Source organism: Cebus imitator, unplaced genomic scaffold (genome assembly GCF_001604975.1).
Source record: "Cebus imitator isolate Cc_AM_T3 unplaced genomic scaffold, Cebus_imitator-1.0 Scaffold9, whole genome shotgun sequence".
In the NCBI taxonomy this organism is placed as follows: Eukaryota; Metazoa; Chordata; class Mammalia; order Primates; family Cebidae; genus Cebus; species Cebus imitator.
In genome coordinates this window covers 4,854,145-4,876,302 of record NW_016107324.1, presented here as the reverse complement: position 1 = coordinate 4,876,302, position 22,158 = coordinate 4,854,145, and the positions used below count along the sequence as shown (strand labels likewise).

Genomic DNA, 22,158 nt, shown 5'->3' with positions numbered 1-22,158 from the left:
TAAGATGTTATTAAGGAAAAGTTTCACAGAGGCAACTCTCCAAGTAAATGAAACAGAATTGAAAATGGTCTTGTAAAATTCCACTCGGGGTGGCAATGTTTTGTGGCTAGAAGTGTAAGGCATGAGAACAGCATGTGAATTCCAAGAAAGCAGCACAGAATGGAAAATGGATTTACAATGTGTCAGACAGGGTGGCAACATCTTGTGGCATGTGGCTTGCATCTCAGTGATGGGAAAGGTATGTCATGTGCCTGCCGTTCCCTGTGGCACACCACAAGGGAGAGTGAGCTGGCAACCATGGCCAACATACATCAACAGCAATTTTAGTATATGGCCAGCAAGGGTCTTCTTTTGAATTTGTCTCCAAGTTTGATTCTTTTTATTTCTTCCAAAGGGCTGACTGAGCATGAGATAGAAATAAAGGAAATTTGAAGGGGAGATGAAGAGGGTAGCTATGAACCTTAATGTCATTTCAGATTAACCATATGGGATTTACGATCCTGACAAATGTGACTAGTGTATTGATAGACTTTTTTACTTTTTATGAGCAATTAGTTGGTTAAAATTTGCTTCATTAAGAATGTTGCATGATACATTGAAAATCTCAATATTAATAGCACAAAGTTCAGATATATCTTTTATAAATATTATTTTGATTAAAAAAATATAGCAATGTTTAAAATCCACATAGAGATGAGAGACAGGGAGGGAAGTAAAGTAGAAAGGACATTAAATGGAGGAAAACTGAAGCGAAAGAGGTCGATAGAATTAAGGGTGTAGTAAAGGAAGGGTAGTATCAGCACTTAGGACTTAAGCAAATACAAAGACAGAATGCAGGAAAAGAAGGAAATGGGAAAATGGAAGATGTCCATCATCCAAGTCTTATTCCATTTGAAATCTAAGAAAAAATAAACTAAAAGCAAATCCTGAACTGAAATCCACTAACATGTCAATTTAGTTTTGTGCATTTGTGTCATGTATATAAAGGAAACTGATTTCAGGCAGAGTCAACTTTACTAATGCTAAATTTAGAGCATGGATGCAGAAAAGTTAACTGCTAAAATACGGACTGTAGCAATTAGGATGTAATACATTTCTCTCTCCACATGGCTTTTTTGAGTTAGCATTTTATGTAACCCAGTGCAGAAGCACTCATCAAAATGAGCTCAATTAATAATTGTGCATTACTAGGTATATATCCAAAGGATTACAAATCGTTCTACTATAAGGACACGTGCACACGAATGTTCATTACAGCACTGTTTACAATAGCAAAGACCTGGAACCAACCCAAATGCCCATCGACGATAGACTGGATAGGGAACATGTGGCACATATACACCATGGAATATTATGCAGCCATCAAAAAACGATGAGTTTGGGTCCTTTGTAGGGACATGGATGAACCTGGAAACCATCATTCTCAGCAAACTGACAGAAGAGCAGAAGATCAAACACCACATGTTCTCACTCATAGGCGGGTGTTGAACAATGAGAACACATGAACACAGGGAGGGGAGCACTATACACTGAGGCCAGTTGGGGGGAAATAGGGGAGGGACGGTGGGGGGTGTGGAGCTGGGGAGAGATAGCAAGGGGAGAAATGCCAGATGTAGGTGATGGGGAGGAAGGCAGCAAATCACACTGCCATGTGTGTGCCTATGCAACAATCTCGCATGTTCTTCACATGTACCCCAAAACCTAAAATGCAATAAAATAAATAAATGGGGAAAAATAAATAAATAAAACAAAAAAAATACAATCCACACAATAAATGAATAAAATGGCATTTACAATCTTGAAAAAAAAAAAAAAGAATCAAAATATCACCAGATATGGTACAAGGTTCCATTATTAGGTTTATGGTCAAAATTCATTAGCAATCAACACATTAATAAAGTACACATAGGAAGTTCTCAACACAGGACCTTATTTATTAATACAGGGGCTGTAAGAGTACAAAAATTATATTAAATAGGATCATCAATTAGTTTAGAACCTAAAAAGAATAAATATGTTTGATGTATCATTTATAGTGACTGAAATAATGTTTTCTGCTATATAATTGTACTTAATCGGGCCAACAAAACTTCCATAACTAAAATGCTAGGAAAGAAAAGCTTTTCAAAAGGACTGACTCAACTCTTGAGAAATATTAAATATTTAAATATATGATGTTTTTTATCCACAGAAATCCTGGGAGAATTCAAATTGAATAAATATACTTTAAAATGGTAATTAAAATAGTGAGCTTTTGCAAGATTTTGCAGTGGTTTTCATATTTGAAAAAATTACACTTTTTACCCATCATCTTATAATAATCAACAATTTACATAATCCTGGTCTTTTAGGTTAACAAACCTCTCCTCTTGACTACCCAGGTATCATCTTTGCCCTATCCAGGTCTGCACTCTGAACATTCTGCCCAGCTTCCCTCACTCTGATTTCCAGTTATATTTCTGAACCCTTCTACCCTCTGTGCTGGTCTCCTTTCTGTTACCTTCGCCTACTGCCCCTTAAATCTGGTCCCTGATACAACAATTCCTCCTCCGACATTGTCTCTAGATTTCTGTGTTGCTTAAAATGTGTTGCATTTCAATTAAAATTATTACTGAACTTTCAGTTACACCAGGCCAGGTATAACCCTCCCCTGACATGAGTTCACAGGCCAGGAATTTGTTATTTTTATAAAAGAGAATTGTTCACAATCTCTAATCTCTGTCAAACCTTCACAGGGTGACAAAATTTACAGGAAACAAAGTCATTTTTTTAGTGTATACAATATAATCTTTTGTATTTGTGGTGTGTGAAAACTAAGAATATTAAAGATGCATCTGATGCAGAAACCCAGTTTTGGGTAGTATTTGGATTTGAATTTGCTAGAACTGGTGTTTTTTTCCAGATTGGAAGAAGAAAACCACTCCCAGATGTCTTTATTTTTCTAACAGAAGAGCCTTCACAATTTAAATAATGAGGGGTTCAATTAGCAGAAGTCTTGTGATTCATTTGCAATCTAAGCAAACAAATTCTAGTCTATACATTTTTACAAAAGTTTGTGGTCATGATGTGTTTGGCTATTGATAGTTACTTTCAAAGAAATTAAAAAAGAACTGGCAAGTAATAAAGAAAATCTCAGAAAGTTTCTTACTCTGAAGACATGGAATATATGTAAATTTAAATTTATATAAACATTTTCCCTAACTTAATTGGTCTAATCACTTTCTTTGTTTATTGATCTCCTGTGGTCAAGCACAGTAAATATTCTGTGACCTACTCACTCTTATGTTATTAGAATGGAAAATTTCAATGCAGCACTTAAATTCCATAAGATCTCTCTTTTTTTCAAATGCAATTCTAACTTAAATTTTTTTTTTAACTAACGTTAACCTAAAAAGTTAAAAGCTATAATTTCTGACATGTATTTTGTTCTTATTATTTATGAACTTGATTATTTATGAGCTTGAAGTTGTACTATTCCGAGGTACTAAAGAAGAATACTAAATTCATATTTAAGCTATGAATGTAAAAATAGAGAACCAACAGAAACATGTCCTGAACATGTTTCCTTCATCTTTCAACCAGAAAATGTCCCAACAAAGTGAATTATGTTTCATTCTCCTTTTTTTCTTTTCCCAATTTTGGGAACTGTAGCTGTCTCACATAACAAAAATGTTTTCATACATGTTTTATTTAAACTTGTCTAAGTCCTGATCTGTTTTCTTAACATTTGCTTTATTTTTAATAATTCACTCAGAATGTATAACATCTGCTTAAAACATTTGACCAAATCAGCTTTATCGATGTAAATCAACAAACCAATTGCAATGCAGGGGAAAACTGCCATAAAATTCTCATGTAACCCATCACTGAATCACTGTGAAGGGACTAATATTTGGAAAGCTTTTAATTTTAACTATAAAGTTCCTTGAAACAGATGTGAAAATTCACTCGTCTCCCACATTGTCTAGTTCAAGCAGCTGCAAATTATTTCATGGATTACACTTGCATGAAAGTCCTGGGATTATTTTATCTAGGCAGCTGTTATTTCCTTAAATTAAATCAAAGCCCTTTTTTTTGTTTGATTAATTCTTAGTTATTTGCTATTGTGTGAAGATAAAAAGCTCACATATCTTTGGTCATAAATTAGTTGATTTTCCTCAATACTGTTCCAGCAACTGAGAAGATGCAACACAATTTTAAAGCCTACCTTTAAAAATAAATTACCGCTTTGGGCTTCATATTATGAAAAAGAAAAAAATGTAGTACTTTCTTATTTATAAGTTCTTAAATATAACATTCATATAATGCACACATTCTACTTGTAAAAATAGTTAGATGCAAGAAGTGTCGCCGCTCAACTTTAACTACTGGGATGATAACTGTACCAGGTTTTCTCAGCCAGATGGTCTATAGCTCGATTCCAAACTCCTTCACTAGATACAGACTTGTCCCTCTGAGTGTCTACCAGATATCCATATGGATATATTGAAGGTAGTTCTATCTCAGCATGTATGAAACCAAAAGCACTATCTCTTCCTGTATTCCCTAAAAGTGGTAAGATGGAGAAACCTGTTTAGATGTCACGTTCAATTGTTCAATACATCCTATTGAATCTGCCTCTGAAATTACCTTTCAATACGTTTCCTTCTCTTCTTACTTCTCATCCCTGCTTCCCGTCAGATCTCCCTTTTCTAGTTTTTACAATTTTTCCAATGGCTATAAGTGCAACAAATGTATCCTTCAAAAACTAATATTCCAAAAGTCAATCCTATGTAAAGATCAATTTATCAGATAATCAATTAATTAATTATCAAATTATACAAAATCTTATGATCAATAAATATCAGTGAATGCCTACTCTATGCTAGACATACTTCTAAGAAACTGAGATTATACTAACAAATGAGAAAGATCAAGTTTCCATTCTAATATGTCAGAAAAGAAAAAGATTTTAAAATAAATGTAATAGATGTGCGTATATATGTTTCTGTATGCAAATCTGAGTTTATGTTTAAGTGTGTGTGTATGTGTGTGTATATGTGTACAAAGTGAAGTAATGATAAGGGCTTTAGAAAAAAATAAAGCCAGATAAGAGTATAGCAAATAATTTTAAAATATTCTTTTCAATAGAATCAATGAATATGATTGCATTTACCTCATGAATATCATTGTTAAATATAGTCCATGAATGTTTTCTTCTTTGTATCAATTTAAGGAATATTTAGTATAAAGCAACAGAACATAGGAGAGTTTACTTTAAAATATAATTTTTATTAATATATTCATGAGATATATATTCTAAAATAGAGTCGTATAGAAAAATAATGATTTACAAATTGAAATATAATTGAAACAATGTAGTAATTTAAAATTTTCTAGTACTCACTAGAAAAGGAAAAAAACAAGTAAAATTAATTTTAATAGCACATTTTATTCAACCTAGTATAGCCATATTATCATTTCAACATGTAGTCAATAGAAAAGTTATAAATTATGTATTTAGCATTATTTTCTTTGTACTATTTCATTGAAATTCTGTGTATATTTAACTTTTGCAGCATAACTCAATTCAGACTAGCCACATTTCAAGGACTCAATAATAACATGTAGCTAGTGACTCATGAATTGAACAGTATAGTTCTACAGTATATTGAATATATCAAATATATTCACTATATAAAATATATCCATGATATTTAGTTGAATATATAATTGTATAGTCTTAAGTAAGAATATCTTAATAAGAAATGCACTTATAGTTATGAGTAATATATTCATTAACTCATTCACTGAATATTTTAGTCGAATATATTTATTTCATTGAGGAATATTTTATAGTGGTTATATTATTTATAATACTATGTTCCAAAAAAGTTCTAAAATTGTTTTTTATACATTTAGCAAATTATTTATTTAATTGATTTTTAATAAATATACCTACAATTATCTTTCATATTATGTTTTTTCAGACAGGGTCTCACTCTGTCTCCCAGGCTGGATTGCAATGGCAAAATCAGAGCTCACTGCAGTCTCAACCTCCTGGGCTCAAGTGATCCTCCCTCCTCAGCCTCCTTAGTAGCTGGGACCACAAGCATGCCCCAACATGCCCAGCTATTTTTTTTTAAGACAGCGCCCCAGCCAGGGTTGGTGGATCATGCCTGTAATTCCAGAACTTTGAGAAGCCAAAGCGGGTGGATCACTTGAGGTCAGGAGTTTGAGACCAGCCTGGTCAACATGGTGAAACCTTGTCTCTACTAAAAATACAAAAATTAGCTAGGCATAGGGGCATGCACTTGTAGTCCCTTCTACTCAGGAGGCTGAGTCAGGAGAATCACTTGAACCAGTGAGCCGAGATTGTGCTACTGCACTCCAGACTGAGCAACAGAGCAAGACTCTGTCTCAAAAATAAAAATAAATAAATAAACAAATAAAGACAAGGCCCTACTATGTTGTCCAGGCTTGTCTCAAACTTCTGGGTTCAAGTGATCCTCCCACCTTGACCTCCATCCAAAAGTGTTGGCATTACAGACATGAGCCACTGTGCATCAGCCAGTTATCTTTCTGAAACACAGAATTGATATCTTACTTCATGATTATTATAAAAATATAATTCCTATAATTATTGATAATCTTTTATCATCTAAGGCTAAATTCTGTTTTAATATTACATTCTGCTCTCTCTATACAGCTCAGGTTACAGTCATGTTAGCTGCATAACATTCCAGAAAGTGCTATTGATATGGTTTGGCTCTGTGTCCCCACCCAAATCTCATCTTGAATTGTAATCCTCACATGTCCAGGGAAGGACCTGGTGGGATGTGATTGGGTTATGGGGGTGGTTTCCCCCATGCTATTCTCCTGATAGTGAGGGAGTTCTCTTGAGATCTGATTGTTTAAAGGTGTTTGATAGTTCCCCCCTTGCTTTCTCTGTCTCCTACAACTGTGTAAGATGTGTTGCTTCCCCTTCACCTTCTGCCGTGAGTATAAGTTTCTTGAGACCTCCTCTGCTATGTGAAACTGTGAGTCAATTTGGTCTCTTTCCTTTATAAATTACCTAGTCTCAGGAAGGTTTTTATACAATGTGAAAAGGGACTAATACAGAAAATTGGTACCAGAAGTAAGGTGCTGCCTTACGATACCTAAAAATGTGGAATCAACTTTAGAACTGGGTAATGGCAGAGGTTGAAACAGTTTGGAGGGCTCAGAAGAAGACTGGAAGATGTGGGAAAGTTTCGAACTTCCTGGAGACTTGTTAATAGTTTTGACCAAAATTCTGATAGTGATATGGACAATGAAGTCCAGGTTGAGGTGGCCTCAGATGGATATGAGAAACTTTTTGGGAACTGGAGCAGAGGTCACTCTTCTTATGCCTTGGCAAAGAGACTGGTGGCATTTTGCCCCTGCCCTAGAGATCTGGGGAAATTAGAACTTGCAAAAGATGATTTAGGGTATCTGGTAGAAGAAATTGCTAAGCAGCAAAGCATTCAAGAGGTGGCCTGGCTTTTGATAAAAGTGTATGTCTATATTTGTTCACAAAGAAAAGATCAGAAATTGGAACTTACATTTAAAAGGGAGGCAAAGTGCAAAAGTTTTAAAAATCTGTAGTTTGACCATGCAGTAAAAAAGTAAAACCCATTTTCTGGGAATAAATTCAAGCTGGCTGCAGATATTTGCATAAGTAATGAGGAGCCCAATGCTAATAGCAAAAACAATGAGGAAAATATCTCCAGGGCATGTCAGAGATTTTCACAGCAGCCCCTTCCATCACAGGTCTGGCAGGCTAGGAGGGAAAAATGGTTTTTGTGGGTCAGGCCCAGGGTCCTACTGCCTTTTCAGCCTTGGGACATGGCACCCTGCACCCAGCAACTCCAGCTCCAGCCACAGCTAAAAGGCGCCAAGGTACAGCTCAGACCATGGCTTAAGAGGGTGCAGTCTCCAAGCCTTGGCAGCTTCCATGTGGTGTTGGGCCTGCTGCTGTGCAAAAGACAAGAGTTTAGCTTTGGAAGCCCCTGCCTAAATTTCGGATGATGTATGGAGATACCTGAATGTCTGCAGCAAGGGTGGAGCCCTCAAGGAGACCCTCTGCTAGAGCCATGCAGGTATTGGCTATTGCCACACAGAAGTTGGAAAACTCCAGGAAATTGCTTCAGATTTCATACATCCTTTGTAATATTAATAGAAGTATGGAGATTTTAAAAAATAACCAACAACCTTGTACCTACAAAATCCACCCAACTGGAACTGCTGCTAGAGGAAAATAAATGGTTCTACCTCTCTTCTACCTGTTAAATCTTCTAGTGACTGTAGCTGCTTGACAAATCCTAAACCTTATGTGGAGAGCTAGATAGTAAGGGAGTGTAAGCAATGCAATTCTTAGTTTTCTAGCCTCTGCAATTCTGGGGAGCATGGAAGCTGGTAAGAATAGGGCCAATTGCCAAAAGACAATATCTGGCATTTCCCCCCCAAACTCAGTTGCTTTCTTATGTATTTCTTATAAAACTTAAAATATTTATTTTTCTTCTGGGATGGGGTTGATCACATAATTTTATAGTTATCTCTCTTTTTAACCTTCTCCTACTTACCAAACAGTTCAATTTCAAAGCATCAAAATTGGGCAAGTATATTTTTAAAAGTTCATATCAATTGATTTTTATCTTTCTTTACCAGTGTTATCTTAAGAACTACAAATTTCTTTGTTGTGAAAACTATTTATAATTGCTTCTAAGAATTTCTAATTGGCCAAAATTTCTTCTTAACAGACTAAATTTGTATCTACTTGCAACTAAAGATGGTATATCTGGCATATCTATAGTATTGGGCTGGACATTGTAGAGAATATTTTGGATAATGTTTTAGGAAAAAAGCCCCCAAATAGGAAGGAAGAAAGAAAGAGTGGAAATGAGAGGAAGAAAGAAAAAAAAAGAAAGAAAAGACCGAAAAGTTCTGATACTATAGGAGAGGCAATAATTACCTCTTCCCTTGTAGGAGTTTTGTTTTTGTTTTTTTTTGTTTGTTTGTTTGTTTTTGTTTCTGGCTGAGTCTGATAATTAAATTAACACAATAGAAATTAACAGAAGAAAATTAAATTATACAAATTTATTTAATACTCAGTACAGTTTTACATGGCATAGGAGCTGAACCTGAGAATTAAACTGACCAACAGAAATTAACAGAAGAAAATTCTACAGATTTATTTAATGCTTAATACAGTTTTATATGGCATGGGAGCCCTCAAAAAGAAATGATGATCCAAAAAAACAGAGTCAATCACTTATATATTGAATCAGACAAAGAACAGTAAGTTGTGAAGAATCTAGTAAGTAATATGGGAAGGCTTACAGGATGAGATATTTTAAAAGATCTATACAAAATTCTTTCAGTCTCAACTTTTTTGTCCTTGATGATAAGAATGTCACTTTTCTTGTAGTGTAAGGTGAGCATTTTCACATGGAAATTTCATTTTTTTGTGTTTTTAAGACATAGAATGAAGGTCAGAGTAAAATCTTGCATCTGCTGTGTTTTGAATGCCTTTAATTCAAAATAGTCAACATGTCAGAATGGCATATTTTTACCTCCTTCAATACCATTGGCATTCAAAGATTCTCAGTTTCCACATCTAGAATATATTCTTAGTATTTCCTCCCTTGGCTTATGCAGTATTAAAAAGTCTTTGGACAGAATCTTACTTAAATTATTTAATTTGTTTTTCTCCCTTTCCATTTTCATAAACTTTCCAAAATCTGTTAAGTTTAGGCATTTTTTTGTTTTTTCCTTTTCTCTTAGTTACTTAATCCTAGACACCTGCTCCTTTAAATAACATTGCTAAGGAAATGGAGCTAGTGAGACCTAGATTTGTATTTTATTTTTGTTCTTTGTAAATTAGACATTGATTATTAGTATCCTCCCATGACTAAACAAAATTTTTTATGGTTCTGTCACCCTTTAGAGCTTGGGAAATAGTAGTAATTATGAGCTCATTAACCTTCTTTAAAATAATGAATATTTGTAAAGAAAGAAAACATGAATGGATATTTTTCAGAGTGAGGCCTCTCCTAAGACTGCAGGAGCTAATTTCACTGCCATCACCATAGTCACATCTGACACTCCAAGAACCATAGCAGTTGTTGAAGCAGTTTCAGCTTACAGCACTCTGAAGTCTCCAGTGAACCAGCAAATGAATTCCAGAAGCCTTCTGACTCTAAGGTTCTCTGTTCTTTCACACTGTGACAGTTATTCTGAACTGGAAAAAATAGGTGCTATCCAGAAGGGGTGTGAGGAGCTGCTAGAAAATCTTCAAAAAGTTTCATTAAATATACTCAAATTTGCACATGAAAGGAGAGTTCTGGCAGGGAGTTTTTACTATTCATCAAAATGCGTCATAAAATTCATGTCTTATTACCTTCTCTATATATGTCAAACAATCTAAAAGTGCTTAGATAATTGTCATGGAGCTCCATACCATCATTCTGTATCTTATTAGTAGAGAAATGGTACAGAAGCAAGTAGATAGTTGATGGATTTGGCCTTTGAACACATCCTCGAAGGTAATGAGGGGCCAACATGTCTGGGCTCTCTAACCCAGAATGAACCACATAATTTCTTTATATCAGTATGAATGACAGTAATAAGTCAGTGTGGTATGCTTTGTGGCTCCAGGATAAAAATCAAGAAAGCAACTTTTAGTTCTAATCCATAAGAAAATGGCCCCCAAAAGGTGATTGCTTCATTTAAACAAACACCCCTCTTTTACATAATCAATGTCTTCTTTTTAACAGATGTACCCTAAATCATAGAATTGTAATGAGAATGTTTGGGAAGCTTAGATTTGGATTAAGCCATTTAGTACAATGCTTCTGCAAAACCCCAATTTGCCCACTATAAACAATTATTCAGCCTCTGCTTATAACATTTGCAGGAACAGGGTAATCACATCTCCTACACAGCACTGTACAGTATGCTTTTGAGCAACTATAAATGTTAGAAGATTGTTATATTGATGAGAAACACACTCTCCTCTTATACCCATACCTTCACTGCAGGCAAAGGTGGAACTCTAATATCTCTTCTCTATGACAAACCTTTGGATATTTGAAGGTTGCCATTGCGGAAATGAAGACTACACAAATGAGAATAAGCTGAGAACATTTATGTATTTATTCAGAGCTTGTTATAGCATGGGAGTCAGCCACTGTCACTTGCATTTACCAGACACTCAAAGGGATACATGGGAGTAGGAAGACCTGATAATAATAATTTTTAAAGGGACGGCTTTGAATATGTTCTGATTGGAAGCTGCTGACATGGGACAGCTGAAGAAGGGCTTACTAGAAACACACCATCTATGCAATTGTTTTTGGGAGTGCATTTGGCTTTCTCCAGTTGGTTCTGAGTTGGAAATAGCATTAAAACAAGGGAAACTGATCTTTCTCGACCAAGTCCTGAATGTTTTGAGCCAACTGCTCAATATTCTAATGTTGCCTATGATCCACCTATTGTCTGTATGTATATTCAATCTCCCCTCTTTTGGTCACTCTCTTTTTTGGTCAAAAGGTAAGGTGAGAGATCCAAATCTTCACTGCTTGATTCTCATTCACCTGTAGTCTTAATCATATCACAAGGTATTATTTTTTGTTGTTGTTACATCATCATTGTGGTCATCTGATGAGAGTAGCCATATACAAACTTTTAAGACTTTATATGGAATTTGATGTACCAGCATCATGAACACGATAATAAAAACAAAAACAACTTAAGACATTTTAATATTGACCTGATTCTTCAGAACCAGTTGGGTTATTGACTTGGTTCTTCAGAAGCAAGAACTTGAATTGTACAACCCAAGGTAAAATAACAAATCTCACAGTCCACAAGGACCAAACTGAGAGAACCAAGTAGCCTTTTGTCAAGCTGACACGTAGAGTTTTCTACCTTACCTGTTTCACTGATCCAAGTATAGCAAGAAGTATCAGCAATGATACAGATACCGCTGTGACTAGCAGTAAAAAAAAATCCAAAACAGTATGATTGTTCAATTATCTTGCCAACAGTTGAGATGGACCTGTATTCCATCTAGGGTAGAGGTAGTATCACTTACAGTTTCTGCCAGCATTCGTGATACATGTCTTATAGGCTTTTGTTTGCATGATTCCTATTGCTGGAAAATGCCTTGGTTGTTTGTATAAACAACAAGTCAATAACACCTCCAAGTAGAGTACCTCAATAATAAAGGGTGGCCTCATTTAGGAGCTTGTATTAGAGTTAAAATTTCCAGGCTTGATCATTTTTAGAATTAGGGGGTCTGTGTACCAGTAAGATTTGTAATGCTGTTTTTAAAGTGCACGAGGTATGTGTGCATGAAGCAAGCAGGACTAGCTATCTAGCCACAAGGAAAGTAGTATCTGGTAGGAACACACAGGGATCCAGCAAAAAGAAATTGTTCATGACCTGAGGTTGGAATCAAGGCTGTTCATTAGTTGGGATACATATGTGAATCTCATAGTCTCTTCCAGATGACAAGTAATTGACTCATCTTTTTATGAAGGTTGTTGAATTCGAATTTAGAATTGCAGAGTCTAATTAATAGATTAATAGGTTCTTTTTGTGAGAAAGGGACACTAGCAAAGTCACAGGTTGATTTATCCATGTTAGTTCAAGTGGAAATACCATTAGCTTTAATTCCCTGTGGTCTCATTTGATGAGACTGAAATTTTCCAAGGGTTCTTGATGATGGTAGTCTAGTGAGGGATAGCATATCTAGCAATCAGTGAGCTTGAAAGTTACTATTTAGGATAATCCAAGATTAGTGTTAGAAAATGATTATGCTCTAATCTGAAATTTTAATAAGAATAAAATAAAAGAGAAAAAGGGTCATTGTGGGTGGCTGACTATCAGTGGTCTTTAGAAAATGAGAAGAATGATTGTCATTAAGTAGATAAAAAACAAAGTAGCAATTACACCGAGATCTTGATCCCATATCGCGGGCAGAAGCTGTCTACTCTCTGAGGTCGTTACCTCCCTCTGAAGGTCTCGAGTCAGCTGTCTACTCTGAAGACTTAAGATTGTAACCAGTTTATCTGTAAGTGATGAGTCATTTCATGGAGAAATTTAACTAGTATTCATTTGAAGCCCTCTGGTGCCACCAAAAATGCCAAAGATTATCTGAGTAAAGCTAGAACTGCATTTTTATTTTTCAGAATCAGGGGCTAAATGTTGATAATTTATAATTGTGTCTTAGAATGACTCCAGATATTTATTCTTTAAAATTGTAGGTAGGTTCATAACCTTGATTAAGGCTGCTTCTTTGGCAAAATAATATGTTAGAACATTTCTTTTAGTTTCTATATTATTTATATTATCATTAGTTTCAATCTTTATAATAACTACCTCTGGATGGAGCAGGAGTATATCTAAAAGTGTTTTAAATATCTTCTCAATGTTTGATGGAGGTTCTAGCATAGAGGAAACCCTTTGTTTCCAAAGCATCCCAAAGTCATGTATTTTTTAAAAAATTGTACCTGTATATATATTTACTCTGAGGTCTTTGTCCAGTTAACAAACTCGGGTAAGTACAGTATCTCTGCCATCTGGATGAATTTTACCTCTGAGTAAATATAGAGGACTATATTTTGTAGGCACATAAATTAGTGGTAGAATACCCTGCTTGATAATCTCTAGTTTCAAGTTTGAAATATGATCCAGCAACAAATAATGTTGAGTCAGGGTTTTCAATGGCAGCCTTTAAAAATACTGAAGTGCAGAAAGTTTCCTAACTGAGGTAAGAAAATCATGAGTTCACTTCTTCTGGTAGGGGCAGGAGAGTAGCAAAAATAGGGTGTTCCAGTGGTGAACAGTAATGTGAGAGGGAGAGAGTAACAAACTCTCATGAGTGTTTAACACTGGCTGAAAAGTGTTATGTGTTCAGAGGCAGCAGTAATGTCTGTATTGCATAAGGAACCATGAGATTAAGAGGGGAGTCTATAACTAGTTCTGCAGAAGCACCAAGTTTCAAATTGGCACCTAGGCTCTTAAACAAGGGGACTAAGCTTTGGTAACCAGGTCAAGGTGATACGTTTTGATGACTCTCATAAAGTTGGGTTAAAACCCTAAGTGTTTTTCCAGTTTCCTTATGCACAAGTAGACAATAAGGCTTTCACTGGGAAGTGCCTATGGAAGAAGTCTGTTGACAAGCCTTCCTCAGATTCCAAAAGGCCAGTTCATATTTAGACTGAGTTATCACCATCTCAAGAACAATTTATTTGACACTTGTTTGTAATATCCGATTAAAACATGCAATCCTCTTGATTGTTTTTTAAGGGATCTAGGATATTTTTATGGTCTTTAGTCATCAGAAGACAGTGATTTTCCTTCTCACATACATTATGCCTTCAATAATGAATTAGAGTCTTGGAAAAATTATGATTTATCTTTTGAAACTTTATATCTCTTTTGTGTGAAAGCCGAGAGTAAGTAATTGGAATCCTTTTTACAAGCTTCCTTGTTCTCTGAATGAAGTAGGAGATCATTTACATATTGCTTCAGAACTGAATCTCAAGGGAAAATTTAGGTCTTTTCATTCTTGATTGAGGACCTGGGAAAAACAGAAGTGGGCTTTAGCAAACCTTTGGGGCATGACTATTCAGGCTTACTGCTGTCCTCCCCAGGTGAAGGTAGAAAGCAAACATTGAGAGTGAAAAACGGGAAGACTTCAGTTATATTTTGATTGGAGGTTGTTGATGGAAAAGCTGAAAGCAAACTGATTAGAAGCGGAAGATTTATGCAATTGGTTTTGAAACATATTTGGTTTTGTGTGGTTGGCTCTGAGTTGAAAACAACAACAACAAAAAATAGGAAAGCGGGCAATCATTGACCAAGTTTTGACCACTTGGGGCTGATTGCTGCAGAGGCTGTAGTTTGGTTTCCCCGGTGGGTATGGCAGAGGTTGTGAGTCAGTGGTCTGTGGTCATATGTACTCTGCTCACTCTCTGTATATTCAGTCTCTTACCATTTTGTCTCTTGTAAATCTTCACATATAATTTGTGTCCAACTACGTCTAGAAATAATTTGAAAAATAATCGATACATGAAGTTAAATTTTTGCAAAGGGGAATTAAATTGTTTTGCTTAACAAACTAATGGCAGATACCTGAAAACATGAACTTTTCTCCTCAATTCCACTAGAGTTAATCTTTTTCTCTGTAATTGTTTGTGTTGTTACAGAGGATCTTAATGATTTAAGAATGGAGGGAGTAACAACCCTGGTACCTTCTGGGAGCAAATTTAACCAAGGCCGTCCTACTTACCCTGCTGAGCCTCAGGCCAAGGTCACACTGAACATCTGTTCAAGGTGTGCCAGGTAAAAGACATAATAGGTATAGTATATATAAACATGATCTTGATTTTTAAAATCTAAGATTTTGATGCAAAGACTGTACTCTTCTGTGTAAAGAACATCTTTTCCTTCCAGTGATCTTTTGTGCTAACATTGGCTAGGGAGTTAGTTATGCAGTTTATACTGTGCCCAGTGCCACTCAGACCAACAATGAATCAAAGACTTCAGATTGTCTTCACTTCACAGCTTGAGACCATTTTATATCTTCTGTCCCTGAATTTCATTTGCTGTCCACCATTCTGTTCTCTTTCAAAGAAATTTTAAGGGCTCTGAACATTCAAAGCCACTTTTAAAGCACCTGCATAGAGGAAGAGTTTGGCCAGGTACAGTTTAAGATCTGATATTATTGACCTCTTAACCTGCCCCTCTTCCTGTTCAACTCCTGGAAAGAATTTAATCAGCTTGACACTTTTCAGTTTTGGCAGCTGGAAGCAATCTCTGCATATATCGTATGTGGCCAAAGAAGTAGCTTGTAGTTACTGCCAAGTCAGCTCCCAGTGCTGGTCTAGCAGAAACTCACCAAATAGCTAGAATTCATTCTTTTGTAGGAACTAAATCTCATTTGCAAAGAGGCTTTTAAGCCTGTTTAAATGATAAAACAAGCTTTCTAACCCTTATGTAAATGGTCCAGATTAGCAAGAACAGTGTACTGGCTGGCCAATTTTATCTCCTTTTCTTTATGTCTAGCTGTTCTATTGTGCTGTTTGAGAGGAGATTAGCTGCTTGGATATAGGGAGGGAGGAAAAGTGTAGGAAAATCAAACCAGATTTTTGTAGATCTTTCTCTTTTGCTTTACTCCTTTGGAAGTTTTATTTTAATTTTCACGGGCTTAGAAAAATGGAAAGGACAGGTCTTAGAAAATCAGGGGATGTTATTCTAGGCCATTAAGAGAAATGGCGTAACATAGAGAAAACAGCAATGGAAACATTGCTTCAGACAAATAATATTTGGTGGATTGACTTTTTAGTAGGACTGTGAAGAAAACTTCTTATATGTATACGATAATATTTAAGCATTCTGAGTGGACACAGTCATCTGTGGAAGAGATATTTGACACTTTGTTTTAAACTTTGTAGTATAGTTGTACATTTACATTTTGACTGGAGAGGGGTTGATGCTTGGTTTTTCATGTCATTTGTAGAAGACTGGGATATGAGGTGGTGGTTTTTCCAAAAGGCAAAATTTATTAAAAAAAATGTTTTTCTAATCTATTGAGGATCTGAACTGCAAAAGGACCAAGCACATTAGTAGCTCTAAATGATCATTCAGCTTCTCAACAATAGACTGTAAATCACAAACAACTTGCATTTAAAGTCAGAACATAACAGAATTTTTCAACAAATATTCAACTGAATAATAATTGGTGCCGGCCGGGCGCGGTGGCTCAAGCCTGCAATCCTAGCACTTTGGGAGGCCGAGACGGGTGGATCACGAGGTCAAGAGATCGAGACCATCCTGGTCAACATGGTGAAACCCTGTCTCTACTAAAAATACAAAAAAAATTAGCTGGGCATGGTGGTGCGTGCCTGTAATCCCAGCTACTCAGGAGGCTGAGGCAGGAGAATTGCCTGAACCCAGGAGGCGGAGTTGCGGTGAGCCGAGATCACACACATCATTGCACTCTAGCCTGGGTAACATGAGTGAAACTCCGTCTCAAAAAAAAAAAAAAAAATTGGTGGCATGTATTACATTCTTGCTATAAACGACATACTATTCTAAACACACTAAATGTGTAAACTGATTTAATTTGCAGATAATCCTCAGAATTAATTATTACTATTCCCATATTATAGATAAGAACATGGAGGCATGTATTGATTGAATAATTTGTCCAGAGTAATACAACCAACAGGTGGAAAAACAGTTTGAAACTCAGGCAGCACAGGTTGACAGTCTGCCTACTAGTCATTCTGCTTTATTGGTAAGCACCAAGCTATTGTCTGAAGGTGAAGATAGAGGCCTAAAATAGATAAAAACAATGATATATAAAGAGATTTAGGTGTTTGAAATGATGAAAATTCATGACTGTTTCAATGGAGAATAAGGCATTGTTGTACTTTCAAAAGCAAAGGAGAAACATATTGATTCAGATAAATGTGAAAACATAGGGAAGATTCTAGACTGTCGATTTTAGAGCAGCTACCATAGCTAGAATTTAAAGAAAAAAAAAAGTATCGATTGTCAAGAACTATAAAGAATCTGAGATTTTATTGCATTTGTAACTTTATATGTTAGTCTACCAATGTTTTACGCATGCTAGGAAATGTCATGAAACTCCTGGGTCAGAGACCAAGGACTTGGCTTTACAGCAATAACAATAACCAATAAGCAGGGCTGAGCAATTATAAGAGGTAGAAGTCATAAACTGAAGCATGATGGTGAATGCCTGGTTGTATCAAGTGTCCACATAATGTTTTGAAATATCACTTGATTAGTGTCTTAGTCTTTTTGGGATGCTATAAAATACCATACAGAAATACCATAAATTGTGTCTTATAAATGACAAGTATTTATGTCTCCCAGTTCTGGAGACTGAGAAGTCCAAGATCAAGGTGCTGGCTGACTCAGTGTCTGGGGTGGACCTGCTTCCTCATAGATGGCTGTCTTCTCATGGTGTCCTCACATGGCAGCAGGGTGAGCTAGCTTTCTGGAGTCTCCTTTATAAGGGCACGAATTCCATTCATGAGGGTTCCACCCTTGTGACCTGGTCACCTGCCAAAGTCCCCACCTCCTTATATTACCACACAGGGGGTTACATTTCAACATATGAATTTCGGAGGGAACACAAACTTTCAAGCCATACCAATTAGTTACCAATTTCACAATTAAAAAAGGATATCTATCTTCTCTTAAAAATTAGTACATCTGATAACCTGGGTCTATATTCTGGAAGGATTTCACAGTAGTAGCTTCCTCCTGCTCTAGACCTGGAGGCCAGCAGTCATGCTCCAGTGCACTTTAGTCTGTCTGGTTAGAGTCATTCATTTACACTATCTTTCTGAAGTCTAGAGGCCTTTGTTTGTAACCTCTGAATTGTAGGAACACCATGTAAAGGAGTAAAGACTCTCCCTTAACCTTCGAAGCATTTGATAAGTGATTCTATGAAATAAACTCACAACAGGCAGGTTAACAGGAGGAAAGATCTACAGATTTATTATGAGCTCTGCGGCATCACAGGAAAGAAAAGTGAATACCTAAAAACCTAGTGAGATTTAGGAGCTTATATACCCTCTTCATAGGGGAGAGCATTTGGGGAATGTAGACAACTTAGAGCAGAGGAAATGATTTTGGGAGAAAGAAGAAGAGGTCTTTGGGATAATTGATGATACTTTGTGAGAAAGTTTATCTGGGCATAGTGTCAACTCCTAGTCTCCCTCTCCTGTGATAAAAGTTCATCTTCCTTGGTTAATGAAACTCCCAGGGAGGTGATTGATGGTAATGATGAAGTTCCTTTTGGAGAATCTGTCTTTAGGCAGATGAGGGAAGTTCAGCATTTGCTGTTTTCTAAGTGCCTTCACTTTGAAGTAATCAATATACCAAAACAGCATATTTTGGGGTGACATGTTCTAAACTCCTTCGGGTAGAACTTCAAGGAGAAGCAATGAATCAGGTCTGGAAGAATGCAGGTGAAGGAGGCTCCAGGCCAGTGGGAGAAGGATCTGGTGCCAGAAGATACAGACTCCTGTCTGTACAGGCTATCAGTGTCTCAGAGTGTCAGGTTATGGGCAGGCGTTTAAGGCAAGAAGCCTGCAGCCTTTAGAGACAGGTAATCCCTCAGAATGCAGACAGTGAGCCAGTCAGAAATTCAGTGCTGCAGATCAGACCAACATGGAGAAAAATGACTGCTTCATTTAGAGAACTGTGCCCATCCCCATTGCTCCCTTTGTGGGTCCCTGTATTTTGTGGGGAAGAGGCAGATGAGAGAAGAATTCAGAGTTCATAGAGCAAAACCAGACATTGGATTTTAGCCTTGGAATCAGGATTTAATTCCAAATATTGAGGGATTGGAGACAGTGTGGTGCAGATGAGTAAGAACGTTTAGGATAATTAATGTTAAATTATATCACTTTACTTACCGACACCTTTCAAGAGTTTACACATAGGTAGACTAGAAAGACAATCTGCTTTGGATTGTGATAAAAGGGATCTGACATCCACACTCTAAACTACCTGGTATGCCATTTTAGGGAAAGTTCAGAAAATCTCCTTGTTTAACTGTGAGATGGAGTTCATATAGCCTTGGAGATAATTTCCAAGGGTGACTGGGAAGCTGGATGGGATAATTACCATGTAAATACTTGAGAAGTTTAAAATGCTTTGAGTTTTTTCCTTGTCTTTTTGAGAAGCTCACATTAAATTGCTAAGATATTGAGTAAAAAGGAGCCTCATTTTCCTGACATTTTTCTCTCTGCCTAAGACTTCTGACTGGTCAGGGAAGAAATCTCTGGTCCATCTTTCAGGATTTCTGTGTTCTATGAAACAGTGTAAAGTGGCAATGTTTTTGTTTGTTGTTGTTGTTTCTTAGAGTTTCAAGGTCAAGAAATCATTTTCTCACTGAACTAGGGAGGTAAAATGTAATAAATGAGCTTAATGGTTATGTTGTGATCTTGAAATAACACTATAATACTAAGATATTATCAACCGTCTTGATATAGAATCAATAAGACTCAAATGATGTTGAGGGTTTCTGCAAAGAGCCCATCAATGACCAAGTTAATATAAAAAGTGTAGTCCACTCTTCAGATTTTCATTTTCCTTAATCTTTTTTTCAAATGTTCCACTGCTTGTAAACTATTCATAGGGTTACAGAGGCTCAGATCATGCTAACCCAAATATGGTACTTTGTCATGTTGGGTACTTTGAACTGAAGGAGACTGGAAGGACTTCAGAAGCAAGGTCTCTCTGACCTTCTCTTCTCTACCTGTCTTCTGCCACTTTTTCTCCCTTGAAGCAAGACATAGAAACCAGAATTCCTCTTCCTGAGTCTTTGGGCCTTTATTCGTGGAGGCTCCGTGTCACATAAAACTTTGGTTAAATACATTTGTTATGCTTTTCTTTTGTTACCTTGTCTTTTGCTATAGGAGGGTCACCTGTGACCCTTATGATGGGTGAGGAAAGGTATCAAATCTGTCTACCCCTACTGTCACAGTGTCTGAACATGAGTTTGCATATAGTATATCCAGAACCTTATTGCTCTTATAAAGCAATAAGAGCAATAATTTTAAGTTAAATAAATTTTAAATATAATTTAATTTAAAAAATTTAATTGGTTTTTTAAAAATAATAAATAGTAATTGTATATATTGTGTATTTATAGGGTATAATATGATACTTTGTTATATTTTTATTTTATGGAAGGATTAAATCAAGCTAGTTAATAAATCCATCACTAATCATACTTATTTTTTTGTGATAAAAACACTTAAAATCTACTTTTTTAGTAATTGAAATATACAATGCATTATTGTTATAATCACCATTTTGTGCAACAGATCACTGGAACATATGTATTCCTTCTGTCTAACTAAAATTCTGTACATTTTGATGAACATATTCCCTTTCTTCATTAGTCGTCTTTCCCCCAGCCTCTGGTAACTACCATTCCATTCTTTACTTCAATTAGTTTGCTTTTTTTAGATTTCAAATATAGGTGAGATTGTGCGTATTGGCTTTCTGTGCCTGACTTATTTAATTCAGCATAATGTCTTCCAGGTTCATCCGTACTGTTGCAAATAACAAAATTTTCTTCTTCTTAATGGCTGAATAGTATTTCATTATGTATATATACCACATTTTGTTTATACATTGATTCAATGATGGACACCTGCAGTGGTTCCATAACTTAGCTACTGTGAAAAATGCTGCAATGAACTTGTGACATGCTGATTTTAATTCTAAAGCTTCTGTACAACAAAGGGAACACTGAATAAAGCCAATCCACAGACTGGGAGAAAATATTTTTAAACCACACTCTGATAAGGGGCTAATATCCAAAATATATAAGGAACTCAAACAACTTAATAACTAGAAAACAAAGAACCCAGTTTAAAAATGGGCAAAGGATTGAAATCAGCATTTCTCAGAAAAAGACATACAAAGGGTCAACAGATAACCTGAAAATGCTAATCATCACTAATCATCAGGGAAATTTAAAACCACAAAGCATTATTGCCTCACACCTGTTGGAATGGCTGTTATCAAAAAGATAAAAGAGGAAAGATAAAAAGTACCAGTGAGTGTGTAGAGAAAAAGAAACAATTGTGCACTGTTGGTGGAAAAATAAATTAATATAGCCATTATTGAAAAGTGTGGAGTTTCTGCAGGAAAGTCAAAAAAGAATTACTATATGTTCCAGCAATCCCATTTCTGGGTATATATTTAAAGGAATTGAAATCATTATGCCAAAGAGATATCTGCAAAGAATTTTTCTCATTCAGGATCTGATTGGAAGATGTGATTAGTAATGGGACTGACACATTGTACTGGGAATGACTGAGGGATTTGAGAGATAACACAACCAGCGGAGGAACTTCTACTTTTCCAGGCATCAGGGAAAGAGAAATTCCGGCTACATTAAACAGGTCTGTAGAGTGTTCTGTGCCAAAAGGCGATTAAGGGAGCAAGAATGTAAAACAAGTTTGTTGATTAGCATAGTTATAAGAAATAAAGAAAAATATAAGTTTTTTTCATAAATATTTTACATGAGGTTAACAAGTGCAAAATAACTTGTGTTTTTAAGCTGGAAATTATCCTGTTAATTTCATATCGCTT

The 22,158-nt window shown here is 35.9% G+C and overlaps 1 protein-coding gene across 4 annotated transcripts in view; it reads left to right on the top strand.

Moving 5' to 3' along the window:
- CUNH8orf34 (chromosome unknown C8orf34 homolog) overlaps positions 1-22,158 on the top strand; it is a 440,182-nt gene that overhangs the window by 262,430 nt on the left and 155,594 nt on the right. For 3 of the 4 annotated variants that reach the window (XM_017544836.2, XM_017544830.2, XM_017544819.2), the window contains one exon: positions 15,216-15,351. In XM_017544836.2, coding sequence (XP_017400325.1) covers positions 15,216-15,351 — 136 coding nt within the window. The remainder of the gene's footprint in view (positions 1-15,215; positions 15,352-22,158) is intronic. The other variant, XM_017544823.2, reaches the window with a different exon arrangement.